Source organism: Coturnix japonica, chromosome 2, assembly GCF_054131305.1.
Source record: "Coturnix japonica strain WE chromosome 2, WE-NBRP24, whole genome shotgun sequence".
Classification (NCBI taxonomy): Eukaryota; Metazoa; Chordata; class Aves; order Galliformes; family Phasianidae; genus Coturnix; species Coturnix japonica.
In genome coordinates, this window is record NC_140664.1 from 24363614 (window position 1) to 24383656 (window position 20043).

At 35.3% G+C, this 20043-nt stretch overlaps 1 protein-coding gene and 1 long non-coding RNA gene across 16 annotated transcripts in view; one reads left to right on the forward strand and one right to left on the reverse strand.

The window, feature by feature from the left end:
* RALYL (RALY RNA binding protein like) overlaps positions 1–20043 on the reverse strand; it is a 360553-nt gene that overhangs the window by 177929 nt on the left and 162581 nt on the right. For all 15 annotated transcript variants that reach the window (XM_032442788.2, XM_032442785.2, XM_085539420.1 and 12 more), the window contains one exon: positions 6271–6549. In XM_032442788.2, coding sequence (XP_032298679.1) covers positions 6271–6526 — 256 coding nt within the window. In that variant the 5' untranslated portion in view covers positions 6527–6549. The remainder of the gene's footprint in view (positions 1–6270; positions 6550–20043) is intronic.
* LOC146761735 (uncharacterized) lies at positions 26–5715 on the forward strand. Its single transcript, XR_014943333.1, has 2 exons — positions 26–660; positions 1501–5715. It is a non-coding gene; the product is annotated as an uncharacterized LOC146761735 (long non-coding RNA).

A 20043-nucleotide genomic window follows, 5' to 3' on the forward strand; every position in this document is an offset into this window, starting at 1 on the left:
AAGCTGGGAAAAGGTAGGAAGAAGGGCCCAAAACAAAACAGTGGCAACAAACTAAACGAGAAAAATAATTTACTAAATATGATAGTGGAACACAAGATAACAAAAATTATATAATTGGAATAGAAGGTAATAAATCAAATAAAATTAGAGAGTTTCCAAAACTTGAAGGCCTTACTCTAAGGCTGAGGGTGAGATGGCTAGGGAGCACACACTTCAGAGAACAGAAAATGGGTTTTGTCTCATGACTCACATATCTTTCCCTCTGAACTGAAAATGGAAACAGAACATTGAAGTCTTCTGGGATCTGTAGTCTGTTCTTTTTCTTGTGGGAAAGGTATCAGGAAATATCAACAATCCGTGGAACTCCCAGTGCAATACATGACGTGGAATACCAATAACAAATCATAAAACTATGGCATACTGTTAAGTGTTCAGTGAGAACAAAGTGTGCTGTGTATCACCCTTATCCCAAATATGGGAAGAGATTAAAACTAAGAATAAAAAGTCAATTCTAGTTGGTAAAATATAACTATGAACTAAGTTGTGGAAGAGTAATTTTTCAGAAATTCTGTAACAGTCTGTTCATGCTTGGGGCTGGATGATGAGGAAACAATCTACAGTCACACAACTCTAGCCTGCTGTTATGATAGCTGGAGACAAGTAAGTAACAGGATTGTTTCCATATATTGTGAGTTACAGTTGTACAAATGAAAATCTTCTAGGATTGTAATTGCATGACACTGACTGAAGGATGACAAAGTTAGAACTGAACAATCGCTAATTCAGTTTTGAATTTTCTATCTAAAGAAAGGTTAGTCACAAAAGAAATTGAATAAATGTCAGTTTTCAAGCCAAAGTTAATTGTTTAACAAATGAGTTTACTAAAGCAGTAAGTATTTATTTATTCTTCCTGCACACAATCATGACATAATTAATGTAGTCTGGAACTTCAGTTTGAAATAAAGAGTTGTTTCAGTCTGAAAAGTACTAGTTCTACAAATACTTAGTTAAGCCCTTCAGTGTTGCAAGACATAACAATTATAAAGTAAGGGAGATCTGATTTGAGTAGAAGCAAGGGAAACAAAAGGAAAAATAGCCCTATTGTCACATCAATTCAATTTACAACAAAGGTATATGTCAAGTCTCTCTAAAGGCTCTCTTTATTGCCTTCTCTCCTCCTTGGATATTTTCTACTGGGTAGTCATCATTTAGAAAGCCCCTGCGGGACTTCTGTGCTTCTCAGAAGAATGTGCAATAGAGTATATCACCCAAAATAATTATCTGAAACCACCATCTTACCTGAGGCTATATGTCAGTATATGCTCACTTGGAGACTGCATCTAATTTAGACCTGAAGGCAGACATACGTGAATAATACTTACAGCAACAAAACAGGATTGAAGTTACATTGGAACTAATTTATAAGTTAAAAAGGGCATCAACTGAAGAACTACAGTGTCTTTTGCACTCTTGACATAGTAAGCTTTTCCTTTCTTTCAGCATTTGAAAATGGTACTCTACAGTGACTTAGCAAAAGCAATAGGAGAGATAAATGCTACCAAGCCAAGGAACATTTAATTTGCTTTCTCATGAAGCCTGTGACGGTGACTTGGTCCTTATTCTGATCCAAATAAAAAACTTGTTCTAGGGTTAAAGTGTGAAAAAATGTGTGTGAATAAGGAAACAAATGTGCCCTATAGTTATGAAATATAAGTCTATGAACTTTAAACTAATCAGAGACATCATGCACAATATATACACTATGTACATTATGATCACAGAATTACAGAATCACAAGTGTTGGAAGACCCCTTACTAACAAAGGTTCCCTAGAGTAGATTGCGCAGGAAAGTGTTCAAGAAGCTTTTGAATATCCAGTCTCTCTGGACAGTTTGTTCCAATGTCTTTTACCTTTACAATAAACAAGATTTTCTTCATGTTCAGATAGAACTTCCTGTGTTCCAGTTTGTGCCAACTTATTGACCCTTGTTCTGTCACTGGGCACCACCAAAAAGAGCCTGGGCCCATCCAATTGACTCCTGTCCATTAGTTTTTTTAAGCATTGATAAGATTCTCTGTCTGCTTTTCTCCAGACTGAAAAGCTTCAAGTCTTTCAGTTTTTCTTCATCAGGGAGATACTCCACATCCCTAGTAATCGTTGTAGCCCTCTGTTGGGCTCTGTGGAAGTTTTCTGTCTTTCTTGAACTGTGGAGACCAGAACTGGACACAGTACTCCAGATCTGACTTCACCAGGGCAGTGTAAAGCAGGTAGATCACCTCCCTCGACCTACTGGCCACACTCTTTAATGCACTCCAGGATGCCATTGGCATTCTTGGCCATGAGGGCACACTGCTGACTCACAGACAACCTGGCGTCCACCAGGACATCCAGGTCCTTCTCTGCAGAGCTTCTCCCCCGAAAGTCAGACCCTAACCTGTGCTGATGTGTGTGATTATTTCTGCCCAGGTGGAGGATTTTTCTTTGGAGCAAACAGATCTCTAGTCATCCTCTCACCATAGATGTGTAGTGGTTGTGGGAGAAACATGATATTTCTTCAGAATAATTCCTGCTCACACTGTCTCTGCCCCATGTGGCAAAGAGATAACTTAAAGATATGTTTAAATAGATAAAATCTTTTGAGGTGTTTACAGCAAAGCAGATTTTGTGTCTGTTTTGCCACAACTGAAAACATAATTTGCAGTTTCTATACTAATCTGAACACGTTCTTGGCTCCAGTGTTGAAAGAATTCACAAATCTATCATTGTGAAACAGACTCCTGTGCCTAATACTGACCTGTCTTTGCCTTGCTGTATGTTAGGAAAAAGTGCTATACCCTTGAAGACATAATATCACATCAAGAAAGTCCATGAACTTCATGGTAAGTACTTTAAGGTCCCTTTCTCACTTATTTTCATTGCATGTTGTACTTCATGGATCAGAAAACTTGGAAAGAAACACAAGGCTCATGAATTCCACTTCCCTGAAGCAATATCCATGGAGTAGCCATTACACAGCACTGGTTACCAAGCATATCAGTAGGAAATTGAGAGTTGTATGGGGAGACAAGTGATGATGACCCAGACAAAAGCTAGCAAATGCTGCCAATGCTTTAGATTTGTACTTGTAAGGAATTTTTTAAACAGAACACCTTGTCATGTACTTGCAGGACTTATATGAAGCCTACACTTTGGAATCCCACCTTACGAGACGTATTTAGACAGGACTCTAATGCACATTCATGCAGTTCCTTTGCCTAAAACTGGATTGGAAAGGCACCATTACCAATGAATTGTGTAACACTGTATATAGCTATGGGAATTTATAGGTTCAAGTTTTCACTTCAATTACACTGACAAAAACAGTTCCTGGCTAATGTAGCTAAAGCTGCTGCAAATAACATCATGGTTTTGAATGGCAAGACTTTATGGAAGATAGGAACTAACATTAATTGATAATTTGCACAAAATATAACTGATGTAGATTCATAATACAGTCCAAATATTCTTTCTTCTGTGGGGTATTGAGTACAGTTTCTATCAGGCATATAGTAAGGAATAATCTTTTCCAAATTTCCATTTTTATTTTTATTTTTTCCCAAACAGCTTTTGATAAATGACTACCATCCAGCCTTCAATATGTCAGTAATAGACTTCAATTCAATGGAAAACAAAACCTACATATGCTAATTAAGTTCATCTATACATCTATAAAACTCTTTTCTTGTCCCCTTACCGTATCTTGACTACTGTTATAAAATAAAGAATGCAAGGCTCTCAGGATGTAGAGCTGTCTTTCATCTGTAAATTATACAATCTGAAAATAATCAAGTGATTTCACATTTGTGTCCACCTGCTACTTCCCTGCATTCAAAAGCACAGTTTTCACGTAAATTATTTTTCTTGTTCATAATGCTAAGCAAATTTTATCTATCAGCTCCTCGCTATTTTGAGACAACTATTAATGTGTATTGCCAATAAAAAGAACTCATAGAAGCAGTTTGTCTAAAAAGGAGTATCACTTTTACAAAATAATTTCCTTCGTCAAAAATACCAGTGACAACTATATTTCTCAGATAGACAAAATATAATATCCAGGTGAGGCCTGGAACTGTTAAAAATAAAATTTCACCTGGCTTACTCATTACATTCCTTGATACATCAGGAACTGAAGAATGAAATATGCCATCACAAAACATTTTAATAATATACGTATTTAACTTAGTATTGGATAAAATTTCCATTATTATTAAAGTCTTCGGGCAGTCCAAGGAATTGACAATCGCTTGTTTTCCTTTACACTAAGTCCACCTGTCTTTGAGGAATACAAGGGCATCTTCTTCCACAAAGCACTACAAATATTATAGACTCCACAAGAAAAACTAAAAGAGACTAACAACAGTAGTCATAGTAATAACAGATTTATTGCCTTAGGAAAACACAGTTTAAAAAATCTGGTCAGACCAGTGTGCAAGGAGCTGTAAATAATGCACTGATGGCATTACATGGCCTATTGCTCGGAGACTACGGCTCCAGGAAACATCTTCTAATAATGCCATCTCACAGACTGACTTTGCAGCCTTGATTTTCTCACTTGAGTTCTTTTATTTCACTCATATGTATAATTTTTCCTAAAAAAGTAGTAATTGCCCCTGAAATGTAATTGGATTTCATTAATCTGTGGTGGATTTTTTTTTTGCAGTTTTTTTTTTTTTTAATTATTATTTAATGTACTTTTTTTTCTTTAAACCCACAACACAGGAGTTATAAAATTTAAAATTACTGTTTGTCAACTGTGACAAAATAACAACATACCTAACACAAACAACTCAGTTTCTACAAATAATCAGAAATAAAAATTTCCACAGCCTGAAAGTGAATAGGTCGCGTCCATTCTTTATGTTTTGTTACAGCCAAAGTACTAGCTTCACATCACCTTTTCCTGGCATAGCCATTACATATATGGGTTTGATTTAAGTAATATATCTCAGAGGTCTAGTGACATACATCTGTATGTAACATTATTCATAATTACTATATATGTGATAGATGAGATTAGTACTATACTCCGGCTGATTGCATCATCGCCAGCCTCCAAATCTAAATGCAAATAGTTTTCAAAGATAACGGTTTTATACAATGTCATAGTTTCAGCTGGGATGGAATTGTTTACTTCAGAGATTCTGTTATGACATTAGGTTTTTGGTTCTAGAAGAAAAACACTGGTGTTTTTAGTTGCTGCTAAGTAATGCTGTACAGAGCCAAAGCCATTTGCATTAAAAGGTCCAAGAAGCTGCGAGCAAACAGAATTAGGACAACTAACTTAAATTGGCCAAGGGGATATTCAATGCCATATGACATCAAGCAGTAGGAGTTCTGAGCTGGGTGGGAGTTCATCCTTCTGTCTTCTGCTGCTCAGGAGACAAGGTGGGCATTAGTTGGGAGGTGGTAAGCAATTGCTTCTGCATCACTTGTTAAACACATTCATAAAAATTTATATATATAGTCGTAACTATTCTCCTTTCCACTTTCTCTATCTTAATAAATAGTTTGATCAAGCCTTAAGTTCTACATGTTTTTTCCCCTGATTCTCTGCCGCTTTCACTGGGAAAGAGGAGAGTGAGCAAATGACTGTGTGATGCTGAGCCACCTGTTGGGCTAAACCAAACAAAAAGACAGAAATACACAAATATTCAAGATAAAGTTCTAGAAAATAACGTGCTACATCTTTATATGTATATATATATATAGTTTGGAATTCAAACGAGCAGTATCTACAACATCATGTGGGAATAACTTCAACCTGAGATTTCTGTAGTAAAAATATCTAAATGAATAATTACAGTTTGATTTGGTACAATTTCAAGGCCTAACAAAACTCATTCTTTTGCTTCTATCTAAAATCTTGCACAACACTGGGCTAGATGTTATTTTAGATTCATTAAAGGCAAAACAGCCACACCTATTAGTCAATTCTAACCATATCACATTTAATTTACTAACAGAGATTAAGAGAAAACACTTATAAATTCTTCACCTGATTAGTCATGTTCACTGCAGTGAGTTCACATAGAGAATTATCAACAGCCAAAACAAAACTAAGTATCTAGGCAGTGCACAGTACATCTAAAATTCTGCCAAACCCAACATACTAAAAATACACTTATAGGGAACAACGGTAAAACAAACTCACTAATCTCCAAGGCAACAGCAGCAGATGATGCAGAAAGGAAAGAGAAAACAGTATTTAAATGACGTGAGCAAGCACTTACCTAGTGGCTGCCCTGCGATGATCCTGGCATTCTCTCCTGCCACTGCTGCCCTGGCATGTCTCTCACTCATGTACTGTACAAATGCATAACCTTTGTGTACAGAGCAGCCAACTATTTTCCCATACTTTGCAAAGATTGCTTCTATGTCACCTTTTTTGACAATGGCTGTGTTCAGATTGCCAATGAAGACTCTAGAGTTGATGGACTTTGGGTCATTCTTATTGGTGACATTGCTGGTCTGTGTTTTGCCGGTCATGGCTGGATCACTTGGCTGTAACCCTTAAAGAAAGAACAAAGAGAATTATGTTTTATAATATGCAGTTACTCCTGGTCTGTTGATTTTTCCAGCAATAATTCACTTTTTCATTTTTTACTTAAGTTTTATCTAGACTCGGAAGAGTTGTATATTCTAAAAAATGATTATCAACAAAACCTAAGTAATACATATTAAAATCTTGATAATAAACCAAATTATAGCTTCTCATTTTATATATATAATATACAGCAATATATTTCTTAACATAATGCTCTGATAGTGGAGCTCTGCAGTAATCATATGTGGATTTGTGCTTGGAAATTCAATATTGACTTTTTAAGTACCTAGTCATCTAGAAATGACAAAGCAAGAGAATGAGTCATTATCTTATATCAAAGAAATGAATATCCAAGGCCACATGCAGAGCAAACTCAAACAATGAATGGCTACTCTGCTTTTGTTCTCTGCTTTTGTTTGGTAAGTGTTAGCCAGAGCACATTTCTCACCAGTTAAATATCATTGTCTATCATGAGGAGAGTAGGACCAGTAACATATAATTCTTTATTGCAATCAATAAGTTTCCATTGGAACAATTTTCCCTATTAATACAGTGAGGGGAAAAAAAAAAAAAAAAAAAAAAGAGAGAGAGAAAGACAGGGTAAGCACAACTGGTTTACATGTCTAAAATTAAAAAAAAAAAAAAAAAAAAAAAAAAAGAGAGAACAAATTGCCTTAATTACATGAATAATTTTGGTTACTGTTTTACTTTTCTTTCTGACGTAACAAAACCATGCGGGTCCTACCATTTCTCTAATGGAAAAAGCTACAGTATTCTTGGGGAAATGTTTTCTAAATAAGAAAGAACACTTTTTGTGCTCATCTAGCCCCCGTCTTTTGAAGTGCATTTGATTTTGTTGGCATGTATGTAAATTCCACCTGCCAGTTGGTCCTTCCATTTAAATCAATTTACTTAGAAGTGAAATGAAAGAAATTACCCCATGCTAGGTTTTCTTCAGTTATAACTGATAACAGACATGTCAAAAAATGCACACCTTGTAAGAGTGAAAACTTATTTTTTAAGAAGGAGGCCATTCAAACAGCAGACAAATATAGTCCATCTCTTACAGCTAAGATTTATGTTACTATTTTTTAAATTGTTCTTACTTTTGATTATATCACAGTAACAGTTCAGGCAAGAAGAGAGACCAGTTAAATACTTCTCACAGTTAAAGCTCAGTTCTTTTCACAAGATGAAAACGAATAATAAACTCTATTCTGGACACCCAGAGCTTGACATTAACTTGAAGAAATTTCACATTTAAAATCAATAACTACCAAACGTTAAGCCAGACTGAATCAAAAAGAAGCCATTGTTACTGAACTCCACACAATTTCTAGTGAACAAAGCATCTGTAGTCATAGCTATCTGTACTTTGATTGTCTCCAAAACACATGATTTAAACCCCACTCTTTTGTGTAAGAACACACTATGGAGATATGTGGGCAATTCTCCAGAGTTCTAGAAAATGCTTTTTGAAAAGAGAACATGCAACTGAGGCTATAAAAGTCAAATACCATTTACTTCCGTAAACTCTTAATATAATATTTTACTTTATATTAGAACTTTCAGAGAAATCACTGTATAACCAAAATAAGTTTTCTTGTAAATTTAACAATTTGAAATACATTCTGGAAATACAAGATATACTGCGTACATGCACAGACTTAAACATAGAAAACCAGGAAAACTACCTTGACAAAAAATGCCTGAACTTTATTGAATATACATATATATATATATATATTATACCACTAGCTATGCATTTTCACCACTGATGAACAAGAGCCTGCATGCCATGCTTGTAGAAGTCACAGAGGTGGTAGCCACTGTTGACATGACTAAACATATCACCCACTGTTTCACCGTGCTCACATCCACTATTTTGGTCTCCATGAATGTTCAGCATTCAAAGATAAAAACTGCAGCAGTCAAGTATGAGGGATTCCTTTTTCACCAGCTATACCCTGACATTGCAAAAAAATACACCAGTGTGTTATGCACAAGCCAAGTCTTTTGGGAAAATCTCTCATGGGTAGCACTGCGTGTGTTTATGCAGACCTGGCAAATAAAGGTGTTATCATTATATTACTCATAACTGTGTTATTGTTCTCTGTGCACATTTATAAAGTCACAGAGAAAATGTCTGGCTTTTGGTCTCAAAAGCTTGGCTTGTAGTTCGTTTTCTTCCACTAACATGCTATATGACACTCAGTGAATCACTGTTTTATACTTTTCTTGCCACTTTTCAGAATTCAGACTTGAATTTTTGTCTAAAAGAGCTCTTTACATGTATTTTTATAAAGCTCCTAATACAAAGATGTCATGATCTCAGCTGAGACTTCTGGGCACAACTAATACAATGATGATACAAATGAAAAGGGAAAAAAAATCTAAAGAAAATCATCTGCCTTTCCAAAACTGCATGGAAATTATAAACAAAGAATCTCTTTAATTATTGCCATCACAACTGTTTTCAAAACACCAGAGAACTAAACTCTGTAGTTCCTCTATTGTTTCAACATTTTAAATAGAACTTACTAAACTATTCATTTTCATTTCCTAAAAATTCTCATTTTATTTTGCCTACTAATTTAAATTGAATTTGAACAGTATGTTGAATGCTCCTTTAGTAATTTTTCTTTGCAATGCAAATTCATAGCATTTTTTTTTTATTTTTTATTTTTTTTTTACTTTTATTTAACACAAAGAAAGGTAGTTTTCTGGTGGGTTCTCTTATATGGAAATGTGCAAATGTGCTGCAAAAATTCAAAGGGTAATGCTATGGGTGAGAATAATATTAACATGTGAATAATTTAGATCTGATTGCATTGTGTGTCTACATACAATACTACTGTGAATATTTTATCAAAATCAAAGATACATGTGATCTTAATGCAACGGCAAGTTTTACACCTCACATTATGCATCTGTGAATACTGAATTATATATATAATCTCTGTGTTATCAGTAATATCACAAAAAGTCATACAACCCTAGAAGTAAATGAAATGGCAAGGAAAAAACATATCTGAAATCATCTGATTTCTTTGCAGGCTTGTTGAAGGCTTTTTAAAGGCATCTTGTTAACTTGTTATCAATGTGGTGATTCTTTTTGGTAATAAATATCTTCTATAATACAAAATATATCTCTTAAGGAATGCTTTATAGATAATACATAGCACGAAATACACTTCATTACATGATGTAGCTGATTTAATTATTCCACTCAGATCTAGCTAGTGTAAGTCCTGGCATACTTGAACAAAGAAGTTATAAACTACATTGTTTCCATTATTAATTATGATTGCAGGTTCAGAAAGTTAAGTTTGTAAACCTGCTTTAAATATTTGTTGTTTGTTTTTGTTTTTGTTCTTTCGCAGGAATGTAAATGACTAAAATGAGATCCTTATTGCACAGTACACAAATTAGGAAAGTCCAAATGGGTGTCACAAAGTGCTGAAGAAAAGGATTGATTTTAAGTCACAGCAGCTTCCTTCACATTTCCAACATTTTTGTATGAATTTCTGAAAAATACCAGCATGACAAAGCTGGAAGTTGGAGCTTTCAGCTGAGTCAGTGTCACAATATAGCAGTCAGAGTTGATGGTTCATTCCAGGAAAAACATATTAATTACCCCTCTTTTCACCTAAAAGACAGTGCACATCACTTTAGTTACTGTGTCTAGAACCTTTTCATTTAGGCAGAATTCAGATGTCTCCACACCACGGACTTCTGTATTAACTCCTACTCATACCAGCGACCCCACATCTCATTATCAAGTAATGATGTAATCCAGTAAACTGTAACATTCAGCCTTGTATTGGTTACATAGCTTCCGACAAAGCTGTATATTTTGAAGACACTCCTCATTTTGTGGTGTGACACTGCATATGTCTATTCAGAAGACTGCTTGTCTTTCATGTTGCTGCTTCCAGTTCTGAAAGGCATTGTGTCTTAGTCCAATGTATAGGAGGGAGAGATGGTTCATTTTATATATGTATACTCAATTATGAGATGAAGACACTGTGGGTCAAATGTTAGCCCAACCAGTTTATTACAAATCCTAGTCATTTAGAGAGATGGGGAAGGGAAGATGGGCAATAGAAAAGGTGGGAAATAGAAGCAAGGGAACTTTGTAGAAAGCAAGAGGGAGATAGTGACCACCTTGGGTTGAGCGTGGTTCGTAGTTCAGTCATTGATCTTCAATAGGGGTGGGTCATCAGGCGTTGTTATTCTCTTAATGATGATGATGACTGTGACTATCTTTCCAATGGCAGTACAGACTTATTTATAAGTCCAAAGTGGTTGAGCCAGCTCTCTTTGGAGTTCCAGCTTCTGGCTTTTGGATCTCATCAGGAGCTCCTTTTGCTCCCATCTTCTGGGCCTTGCCAGCAGATAAGAGGGAACATGGAGGCGCAAACTTGTATCTTGCCTTCACAGAGTACAATGATATTATCCCCCAATCTCTCATAGCAAGCTGAAGTTATTTGGTCACAGGCCAGATCTTCTGTCAGCAAACAGTCCTGACCACTCTTTTCTGAAGGCAAACAGCTCCAAAGAAATGTTTTCAAATGTAAAATTGTCCACACATCATCCACCACACAGCATCACCCACCTTTCATCTAGATAAGTCATAGTCTTATCACAAGAAACACCTCAGGAAGCAAGCTTTGAGCCAAAAAACAAAGAAGGGTTCAGACGCATCACCCACTGCCTCACTGCTCATATCCGCTGTTTTGTCTCCCATAGATGTTTAGGCAAGCATTAATGAATGACAATGGGTGCCATTTTTTCTTCAAGAAGAAACTCAGTGGTGCACCTTTGCTTCATATGCACTTCCATGTTTGACAGATTGCCCCTCTGCTGCCATGTGTTGCACAACAATGAAATTTAATTGAATATTGTAGGGAAAATTGATGGTTGGACTGGGTGATCTTAGAGGTCTTTTCTTGTTGGCTCTATATGATTCAACCTCTGCTGCCACACCACCATCTGCCGATGTTAGATTACACATACAGAGTTTTGATACTATGGTTTTGTGTACTTACTATGCTTACAAAAATGAAACATTAGCAAACACAAATTTACTTTGAGATTATTCATCTGTGTTGGAAAATAATTTCTACTCTGAATTAGATCTCTGTGATGACCTAGAAAGCTGAAATGATGACTAATTATATGGAGAACTATTCTTAACTATAAAACTTTTGTCATTGGCAATTTATTCTAAGCAACATTAAATGCCAGATCTTAATCATCACCAATTTCAACAGTAAAGTTTACACAGTAAAATGCAGAGTATACATCTGCTAAACACAAATCCTTCCAAGATAGAGAGGAAAAGACTTATGCCTTTTTTTATGGTTGTCTAGTGACAGTTGTCTTGACAAGGTATTCACAGTAAAAATTGCAGCCTGGAAGATTAATTGCTAGGATGTTTAGGATTTCATCTGAAGAAGGACGTTCTGGTAAAGGATAAACACTATGATATCAGTCTTAAATATGAAGTGCAGCACTATGGCAGTAGGCAGTCTCTGACCTAAAATTCACAGGGTACTCTCGAGTGGTTCCAAGGAATTTATCTCTATTTTTATACATAGTTAATCCTTGCTTAAACAGTTGAACTTCAAATCTTAAATGTTTAAGAATCAATAAATACTAAAATGTTTATTAAGAAAAAAAAAAAAAGCCACAATACATTTTGTCTCCTTTCAAATTGCTTTTTATCAGCAGTGACAACTTTAACACTTTTGCACTGTTGCAGACAAATTTAAGATGTTTAAATATTGGAAGTGCTCATTTCCGGCTGAAGTGTCTTGCAGCACGGATTTATCTTGCATTGGTATTGATATTTTATGGAGTAAATTCAATATTAATCTTAATTTTAGTAATAAGCAGTCATTAAAAATTGTTTTATCTCAGGTAAATTAGCCATTGACAAACCTCTATAAAATATTATGCCCCTATTTAAAGTAAGAATATTGGCTATATCATGGGGAGGTATTGGTATATCATGGGGACAGAAAAAAAAAAGTTACCAAATGAAATGTATATTCTCTTGGAAATTGCTTTTTGATTTATACTTAAAATTCATTTTTAAAGAAATTACTATATCTAGGTCACAAACATTAAGAAAAAATTATTCATAAGATGGCTACTTAAATCCACAGCAAAATATTCTGTACTCTCCCAGTCCTCACTAAAGTCAAAGGATCAGCTTCCCCTCTCCCCAACCAAGATATCCTATATATATAAGTATATAATTTATTTATTTGTGTATGGTTTATCTTTAAGTTTTCCTTTCAATTATTTTAAGAATGGGCTGACACATCATTTTTATTGCACTGACAATGCACCCTTTGAGCTCACACATCTGCAGCCATATAAATGACAAAATGTATCAATACTCAATATCCAACTTCCTGTAGAAAATGAAAGACTGAAAAATAAAATGACAGATCATACTTCATCATGTGATCACACTGTGGTCAATGGAGTTAAATCCAGTTGGCAGCTGGTCATGAGCAGTGTCCCCCAGGGCTCTGTACTGGGTCTGCTTCTATTTAACAACATTATTAATGATCTTGATGAGGGGATTGAGTGCACCCTCAGTACATTTGCAGATGACACCAAGTTGGGAGGGAGTGTTGATCTGCCTCAAGGGAGAAGGGCACTATAGAGGGACCTAGATAGACTGAATTGATGGGCCAAGACAAATTGTATGAGTTTCAACAGAGCCAAATGTCAGGTTCTGCATTTTGGTCAATACAACCCCAGGCAACCCTATAGGCTTGGGGAGAAATGGCTGGAAAGCTGCCTGATGGAAAGTGACCTTGGAGTACTCATGGATAGTCGGCTGAATATGAGCCAGCAGTGTGCCCAGGTGGCTAAGAAGGCCAGTGGCATCCTGGTTTGTATCTGGATTGGTGTAGTTAGCAGGACTAGGGAAGTTATCCTGCGCCTGTAGTCGGTATTGGTGAGGTCTCACCTCAAGTACTGTGTTCAGTTTTGGGCACCTCAGCACAGAAAGGACATTGGGGTGCAGGAGGAGGTCCAAAGAAGGCTTGTGAATGGCTTGGATAATATGCCATATGAGGAGAGACTGAAGGAACTAGGGCTGTTTAGACTGGGGAAAAGGAGGCTGAGGGGAGATCTTACTGCTCTCTTCCAATATCTGAAATTGCTTACAGCGAGTGCTGAGTTGGTCTCTTCTCACTGGTTACAGGTGACAGCATGAGGGGAAGTGGCTTCCAGTTGCACCAGAATAAGTTTAGGTTGAATGTCAGGAAACATTTCTTTAGAGAAAGGGTTCTTAAGCACTGAAATAAATAGGCTCCCCAGGGAGGTGGTTGAGTCACCATCCCTGCATATGTTTAAAAAACATTTGGATGTGGTGCGCAGGGACATGATTTATTGGAGGGCTGTTAGAGTTAGGGTAGCGTGTTTAGGTTATGGTTGAACTTGATGATCTTTAAGGTCTTTTATAGCTTAGTTGATTCTATGGTTCTATGATTCATCTCGTTACCACTCTTCTAAAAAAGACAAATAATCTGCCTCTGGGGAAAAAAAGAAAATGTATCTATTTTTCCTTTCCCCCCCCCCCCTTTTTTTTTTCCTTTTATTTTTATTGTTTGTAGCTAATAAAGCAACTATCTATTAATTACTGTATATAAAAAACTACCACAAAACATTTTTGTATATACATTATTTTTTGTCAGGTTGTTTAAACATTTGAAAGGTTTGTACATCTTAGGAGGAGCACCGTCTCCAAACACTACCTCCTTCTCGTAGAGAGAAGCTATACATTCACATTGCCTCACTCTGGCTTATAGTGATAGTTCATTTTCCTATATAAATGAAGATCAAAAAATGAAATTTACCAGTAGAGAGCCATGAGAATTTTCCCTGCCATTCACTTACTCTCAGACCTTTGAATACAGAAAGTAACTCTATGCAATGATGCACAGAAATATATTTCCTTGACATAAAAATTTGATAGACTCAGATAAGGGCTTCTTTTTCCTATTATGTATATTTCCTATCAAACACGAGGCTTCCTCTGTTTATTGTTTTGTAAAATCAAACTACAATCACACTGGTAAGGGAAAAAAAATAATCAAAATATCTGTGTAAATAATATTGCAAGTTCAGGAGTTGCTGTCTTTATTTATTATTATTATTATTATTATTATCATTATTATTATTATTATTATTATTATTATTATTATTATTATTATTATTATTATTATTATTATTATTATTATTATTATTATTATTATTATTCACTTGGCAGCTTCATGATACAATGGACTGCCTAAAGACAATCTCAGCTATTTTTACTGTCATATGTCATTTCAGACTCATCTCATGTTCATCAGGATTTCTTGGTCTCATTCAGCAGTGTTGCTTCCTGTGTGTTTTTGCTTTCTCTTCAGTTTCATATCACTCTGAGGATTAAATGAGCCTTGGCAAGTAAGACAGTCTCCTACTATCATTTTTATATTTCTAGATTTCCTAATAGAATTCACTATGCTCTCTACTCTCAAGGATGTTTACAGTCTGAAAGTACAGCATCTTCTGACATTTTAATTAGAACAATTTCAACATTTTAGAATTTGAAACTACTATGTAAAAACAGACCTAAGAAGGATAACTGTGGCATAGTCAGATATTTCTCCTACAATAGAATTCTCATTGCAAACCTTTGTTTTCATTAAGATGTCATTTTGAACACGTAAGATTAGTCTTAGTTTGGACAATATAAATTTACTTTTCAAGTAATTCTTAAGGGAACAATATTCTTTCAGCAAGCATGTTTTTTCTTTTAAAGAAGCCTCTCATCTGCATTTCCTGTTGAATGAGTATAAGTGATTCAGAGATGGAAAATTTCATCCCACTCAAACTTCCAAAACTTTCCAAAATAACTTTCATGCAGGGAAAAATTATTTTGCTCCATTCTGTTCCCTCTATTATTTTTAAGAGTTTAAAATTGGATTTGTGGACTGTCACGGTCCAGGTTGCTGAGTACTAAAGAAGAAGTAAAGAGCTTCCGAACTGTAATCCTAGCTCTGGTACAGACCTGATAAGAGACCTTATGCAAGTCACTTAACATCTCCACCTTCTTCTCTTTCTTCAGAAACTGGAAATAATGGTATTCCAACTCAGTGAGTTGTTACATGAACAAAATGAAATCATGCAAAGCACTACATAAATGCTGCAGCACTACAGAGTTTAATAGGAAGTGTACATCTAGGACTTTTTTTTGTGGATTAGTGATATCTTTTCTTTCCCTGTCCATACCATGGAACTGGAATACAAATCTAGTAATGCTGTTTAAAAGTCTTGTACTTGGATCTTACTTGAGCTCCTTTTTTTTCCACCACAGTGATGCAACAATGGACAAAGCCCTCATAAACTACACACATAGATTCCCCAAGGTATCTACCATATCATAAACACAAATCCCAAAGTATCCACTGAACTGTTTCTCCTATTTCTCTGTTCTGTTAGGCAGGCATTTTGAGCTTAACTGCAATTTAGTTTCTGACATTGAAACTTAAAAATGGTCTAAGATTCTTCAGAAGACACTGAAACTTTTCAAGACTCATATTTAATACTTGTAATCTGCTGAAACTTGCCAACCTTCATTGACCCCTCTTGCCTGTAGAGACTATTTCAATAATTTTCTCTTGTCTCTATTAAGGAAACAAATTTCAGCTGCAGTGCCATCCCTGTCTTTAAGCTGATAGTTCAATGGTTAGGGACAATGGAAAACCTAATTTAATTCTCTGCTGTTGAAAATTAGAATGTGTGCTCTTTGTCTCCTGAGGGTGTTGTTAGGCCCTCTTCATAGTCTTTGTAATGTGGGTGCTTCAGGGTCCACATATTTCTTCCTGGATTATCTTCAAAAACCATTTGACATTTACTTCCTAGTTAAGTCTACAGGAATTCTCATGCCAAAAACTTAATAGGCGCTTATCTTTTAATGCACAAATAATTTTAATACCTACTTATTTGTTACTGAGTTCTGTGCCGTGACGTGGAAATTAAATGAAACTTACTTTTGTGTTGTAATTGTTACTGAGAGATCGCAGTTCCTATAGTTCCTACACTATGCCCCACACAATATAACAATGTGCCAAACAGTTCCATCAACATGTTAAAAGAAATACTGAACACTACTGAGAAACCCTAAGTTTCTAAGGTTAGTGAAGGGCTTGGAAAATCAACCCTATGAGGAGAGGCTGAGAAAGCTGAGGCTATTTAGTCTGAGGAAAAGGAGGCCGAGGGGAGACCTTATTGCCCTCTTCCAGTATCTGAAGGGTGCTTACAGTGAGAGCAGGGCAAGTCTGTTCTCACTGGTAATAAATGACAGGACGATGGGAAATGGCCTCAAGTTGTGCCAAGGTAAGTTTAGGTGGACGTTAGGAAACACTTCTTTACAGAAAGGATAGTTAAGCACTGGAATAGGCTCCTCAGAGTGGTAGTTGAGTCATCATCCCTTCATGTGTTTAAGAGCTGTTTGGATGTGGTGCTCACGGATATCATTTAGCAGAGGGTTGTTAGAGTTAGGGTACTATGGTTAGGCTGCGGTTGGATTTGATGATCTTTGAGGTCTTTTCCAACCTGGGTAATTCTATGATTCTATGATTTTATAATCTGTTTTCTAGGAACTGACTTTATTGTCTCACTGAATGACTGAATGACACTGTGGCTGTACGAAAGACAGTGGCAAAACAAAAAAATAACACCCGTCCCCCCCCCCCCCCCACACACACACACACCAGATATTAAATGTATATCTAACTGAATATTTACCTATCTATACACTCCACAGCACTCCAGGTTTTAGATGTACAGCATTTTGAAAGACCAGAAAAGAATGAGTGTAACAAAACTGAGCATGCAGTCCTTTCTTCCTACATGTCAAACAAACTAAGACAGGGAAAACAAACAAACAAACAAAACAAAATAAAACAAAACAAAACCAAAACAGGAAAATGCTTCCAGTAACTTTTCCTAACTGTAAAGTGGATTGCAATTAAACTTGAAGCCAAAAGATATAGGCCTACAAAGAATTTTTAGGAAAACCAGCAGAAAATAAATCACTATAACCCATATATATACTTCATATTATCTCACTTGTATCATGCAGATAATACAACTTTGAATGTAGAAAGACCTTCCTATGTCTCTCATATTTAAATAATTTATTCTATTGATTACATTTAATCTCCTACATCATGTCATAGAGCTGTAAGGTATCTGGTAGGAGCACAGTAAAAAACAGAGTAAATACCTTGCAATGAATAATTTATCCCTCAAATTTTCTACCCCGTAAAGATTTTTCTATAGCTCTCACTGTCATAATATCTAACCTCTGGTCTAAAGGATGAGCTTATTAGAAGAATTCATTATTAGCATAACTCTGCTTTAAACCACAACAAATCTTTCATTGACTTAACTAGGGCAGGAAAGGGTATAAATTGAAGGGAGAGTTTTTTGATGTTTCTGTTATCTCTTCAAGTGAATACGAATAGATTCATTTCAAGTTTGTTATATGAAAATATGAAGAGGATTTTTCTTCATGTTGTAAATATAAATCAGTTAAAAACATTTCTTTTAAAGCATTTGACTTTCAACATTAAATATTCTGTATTTTCTTTAATTTGATCTAGTTAACCTACATTTAATTTGCTGTAGTACTTCCAATGTTATTGCTCCCTTCCTGTTGACTTCTACTGTTTTTCTTCAACAAAATTTTCTCTGGGAGCTCCCAAATAACTGTTCAAAGACATTCACACCAGTAAAACTTGGCTGTGAAAAATGAAAAACAGCTCACAGAAGCAAGTAAAGATAATTATATGTGTGGATGAAGTCCATGGAAGAAAGTTGCTTTTCTAAAAAATTATTTTGCTTACCTGATCAGCATTGGCAGCTCAAATTGATTATTTCCAGTCCATGTTATCTTATTATCCTGGATAATTACAACATGTGATACTGGTCTTGTCAAAAAATATTAATTATTTGACAGAACTGATTATCTTCAAACTAAAACATGCTCATAATGAACTGTCACTGGTCTTTCAACACACAAGTCTCAGTTCCTCAGATACTTTGCATACAACATACAGTACATTCCATTAGTACTGCTAGTTATTCTCCTGATACATTATATATTCTTAGACTATTTATGGAAAATACATAATTAATTAAATATTTCTTTTAAAAAGTATTCTATTTATTTTCAAAAGTGTATAGCTGCTCTAATAGAAAAACACTAAACCCTCCATATCTCATTTAAGTAAGGAATGATAAGTATAATGTAAGGAAAGCACTTCTCAGTTTTTGTCTGTGTTTCACCTCTCCCATTGAAGAATATAATCACAGGAATTATTTCAAATTCTGAGTAAGATGTGGCTGAATAATGTAACTATCAATCATCAATATTTGATACAACTTACAATAGCCTTTTATTATTATTGTCCATCTTGCAAAGCAGGAACATCTAAATTTTTTTCCCCTAAAATTGATTATGTGCTGATTACAGATGTTTTTATTAGTTATTCCACTTCTTATTATTAGGAAAACTTACGAGACACAGAGTAAGAAATCAGAATGGAAGATCAGTAGGTGAAAGAAGTATTTTGAAGAGAACTTGGACTACTATCACTACTGTAAATTAAGTTTTTTAGCTAGATCGCATACAATTTATGTAAAATCCCACTTTTAAGGAACAGCATTTACTCATTTCTTCTTTCTGTCTTTTATTTTAATCAATGTGTTACTTCCAGAGCCATCTTTAATATTTTCATACATGAAAGTTAAGTGCTATCAGTGTCTAAAAAATGAACAGTGTCTGCACAAGAAAACAGCTGTTTTTCATGATTTGGGGAAGGATCTGAATGAAATTTCACCACACAGGTATTTCTCAAAAGTTATTTAATCACATGTTTCCAGTAGATTTTACTGAGCTTTGACTGTGTCAACGCTTGTAAAAGTTGTAATAAAAAACAAATATAAATAGAAACACATTTTAAAAAGACTGGAAAATTTCAGCCAGCCACCTATATGATTTCTTGAATACATATTGTTAAACTAAGTATAGCAACTAACTTGATACATATTGCTGATTTCTCAATGTGTAGACCTGAACAAGCCACCCATTTTGAAATGGCAGTTTCTTATCGTTGGTCCAAGATAAATTAGGAGTTCTTTGTATATATATATCTTCACAACTGAGACAAATTTTGTAGTTCTGCTCTAAATCTTAATTTTCCTGCAGCAGTTGTGGACCAGAAACCTGTGAAATAATATGACTAATACCTAAGATAGCATGTAGACTGCAGGACCAAAGGAGAGAAAATATGTCTGACGAAGCCTAAACTCTTGCTCTCCTCTTGTTTGTTTTTGTCTGACCTATAAATCTTGAGGTTTGTAACTTACACATATGGTC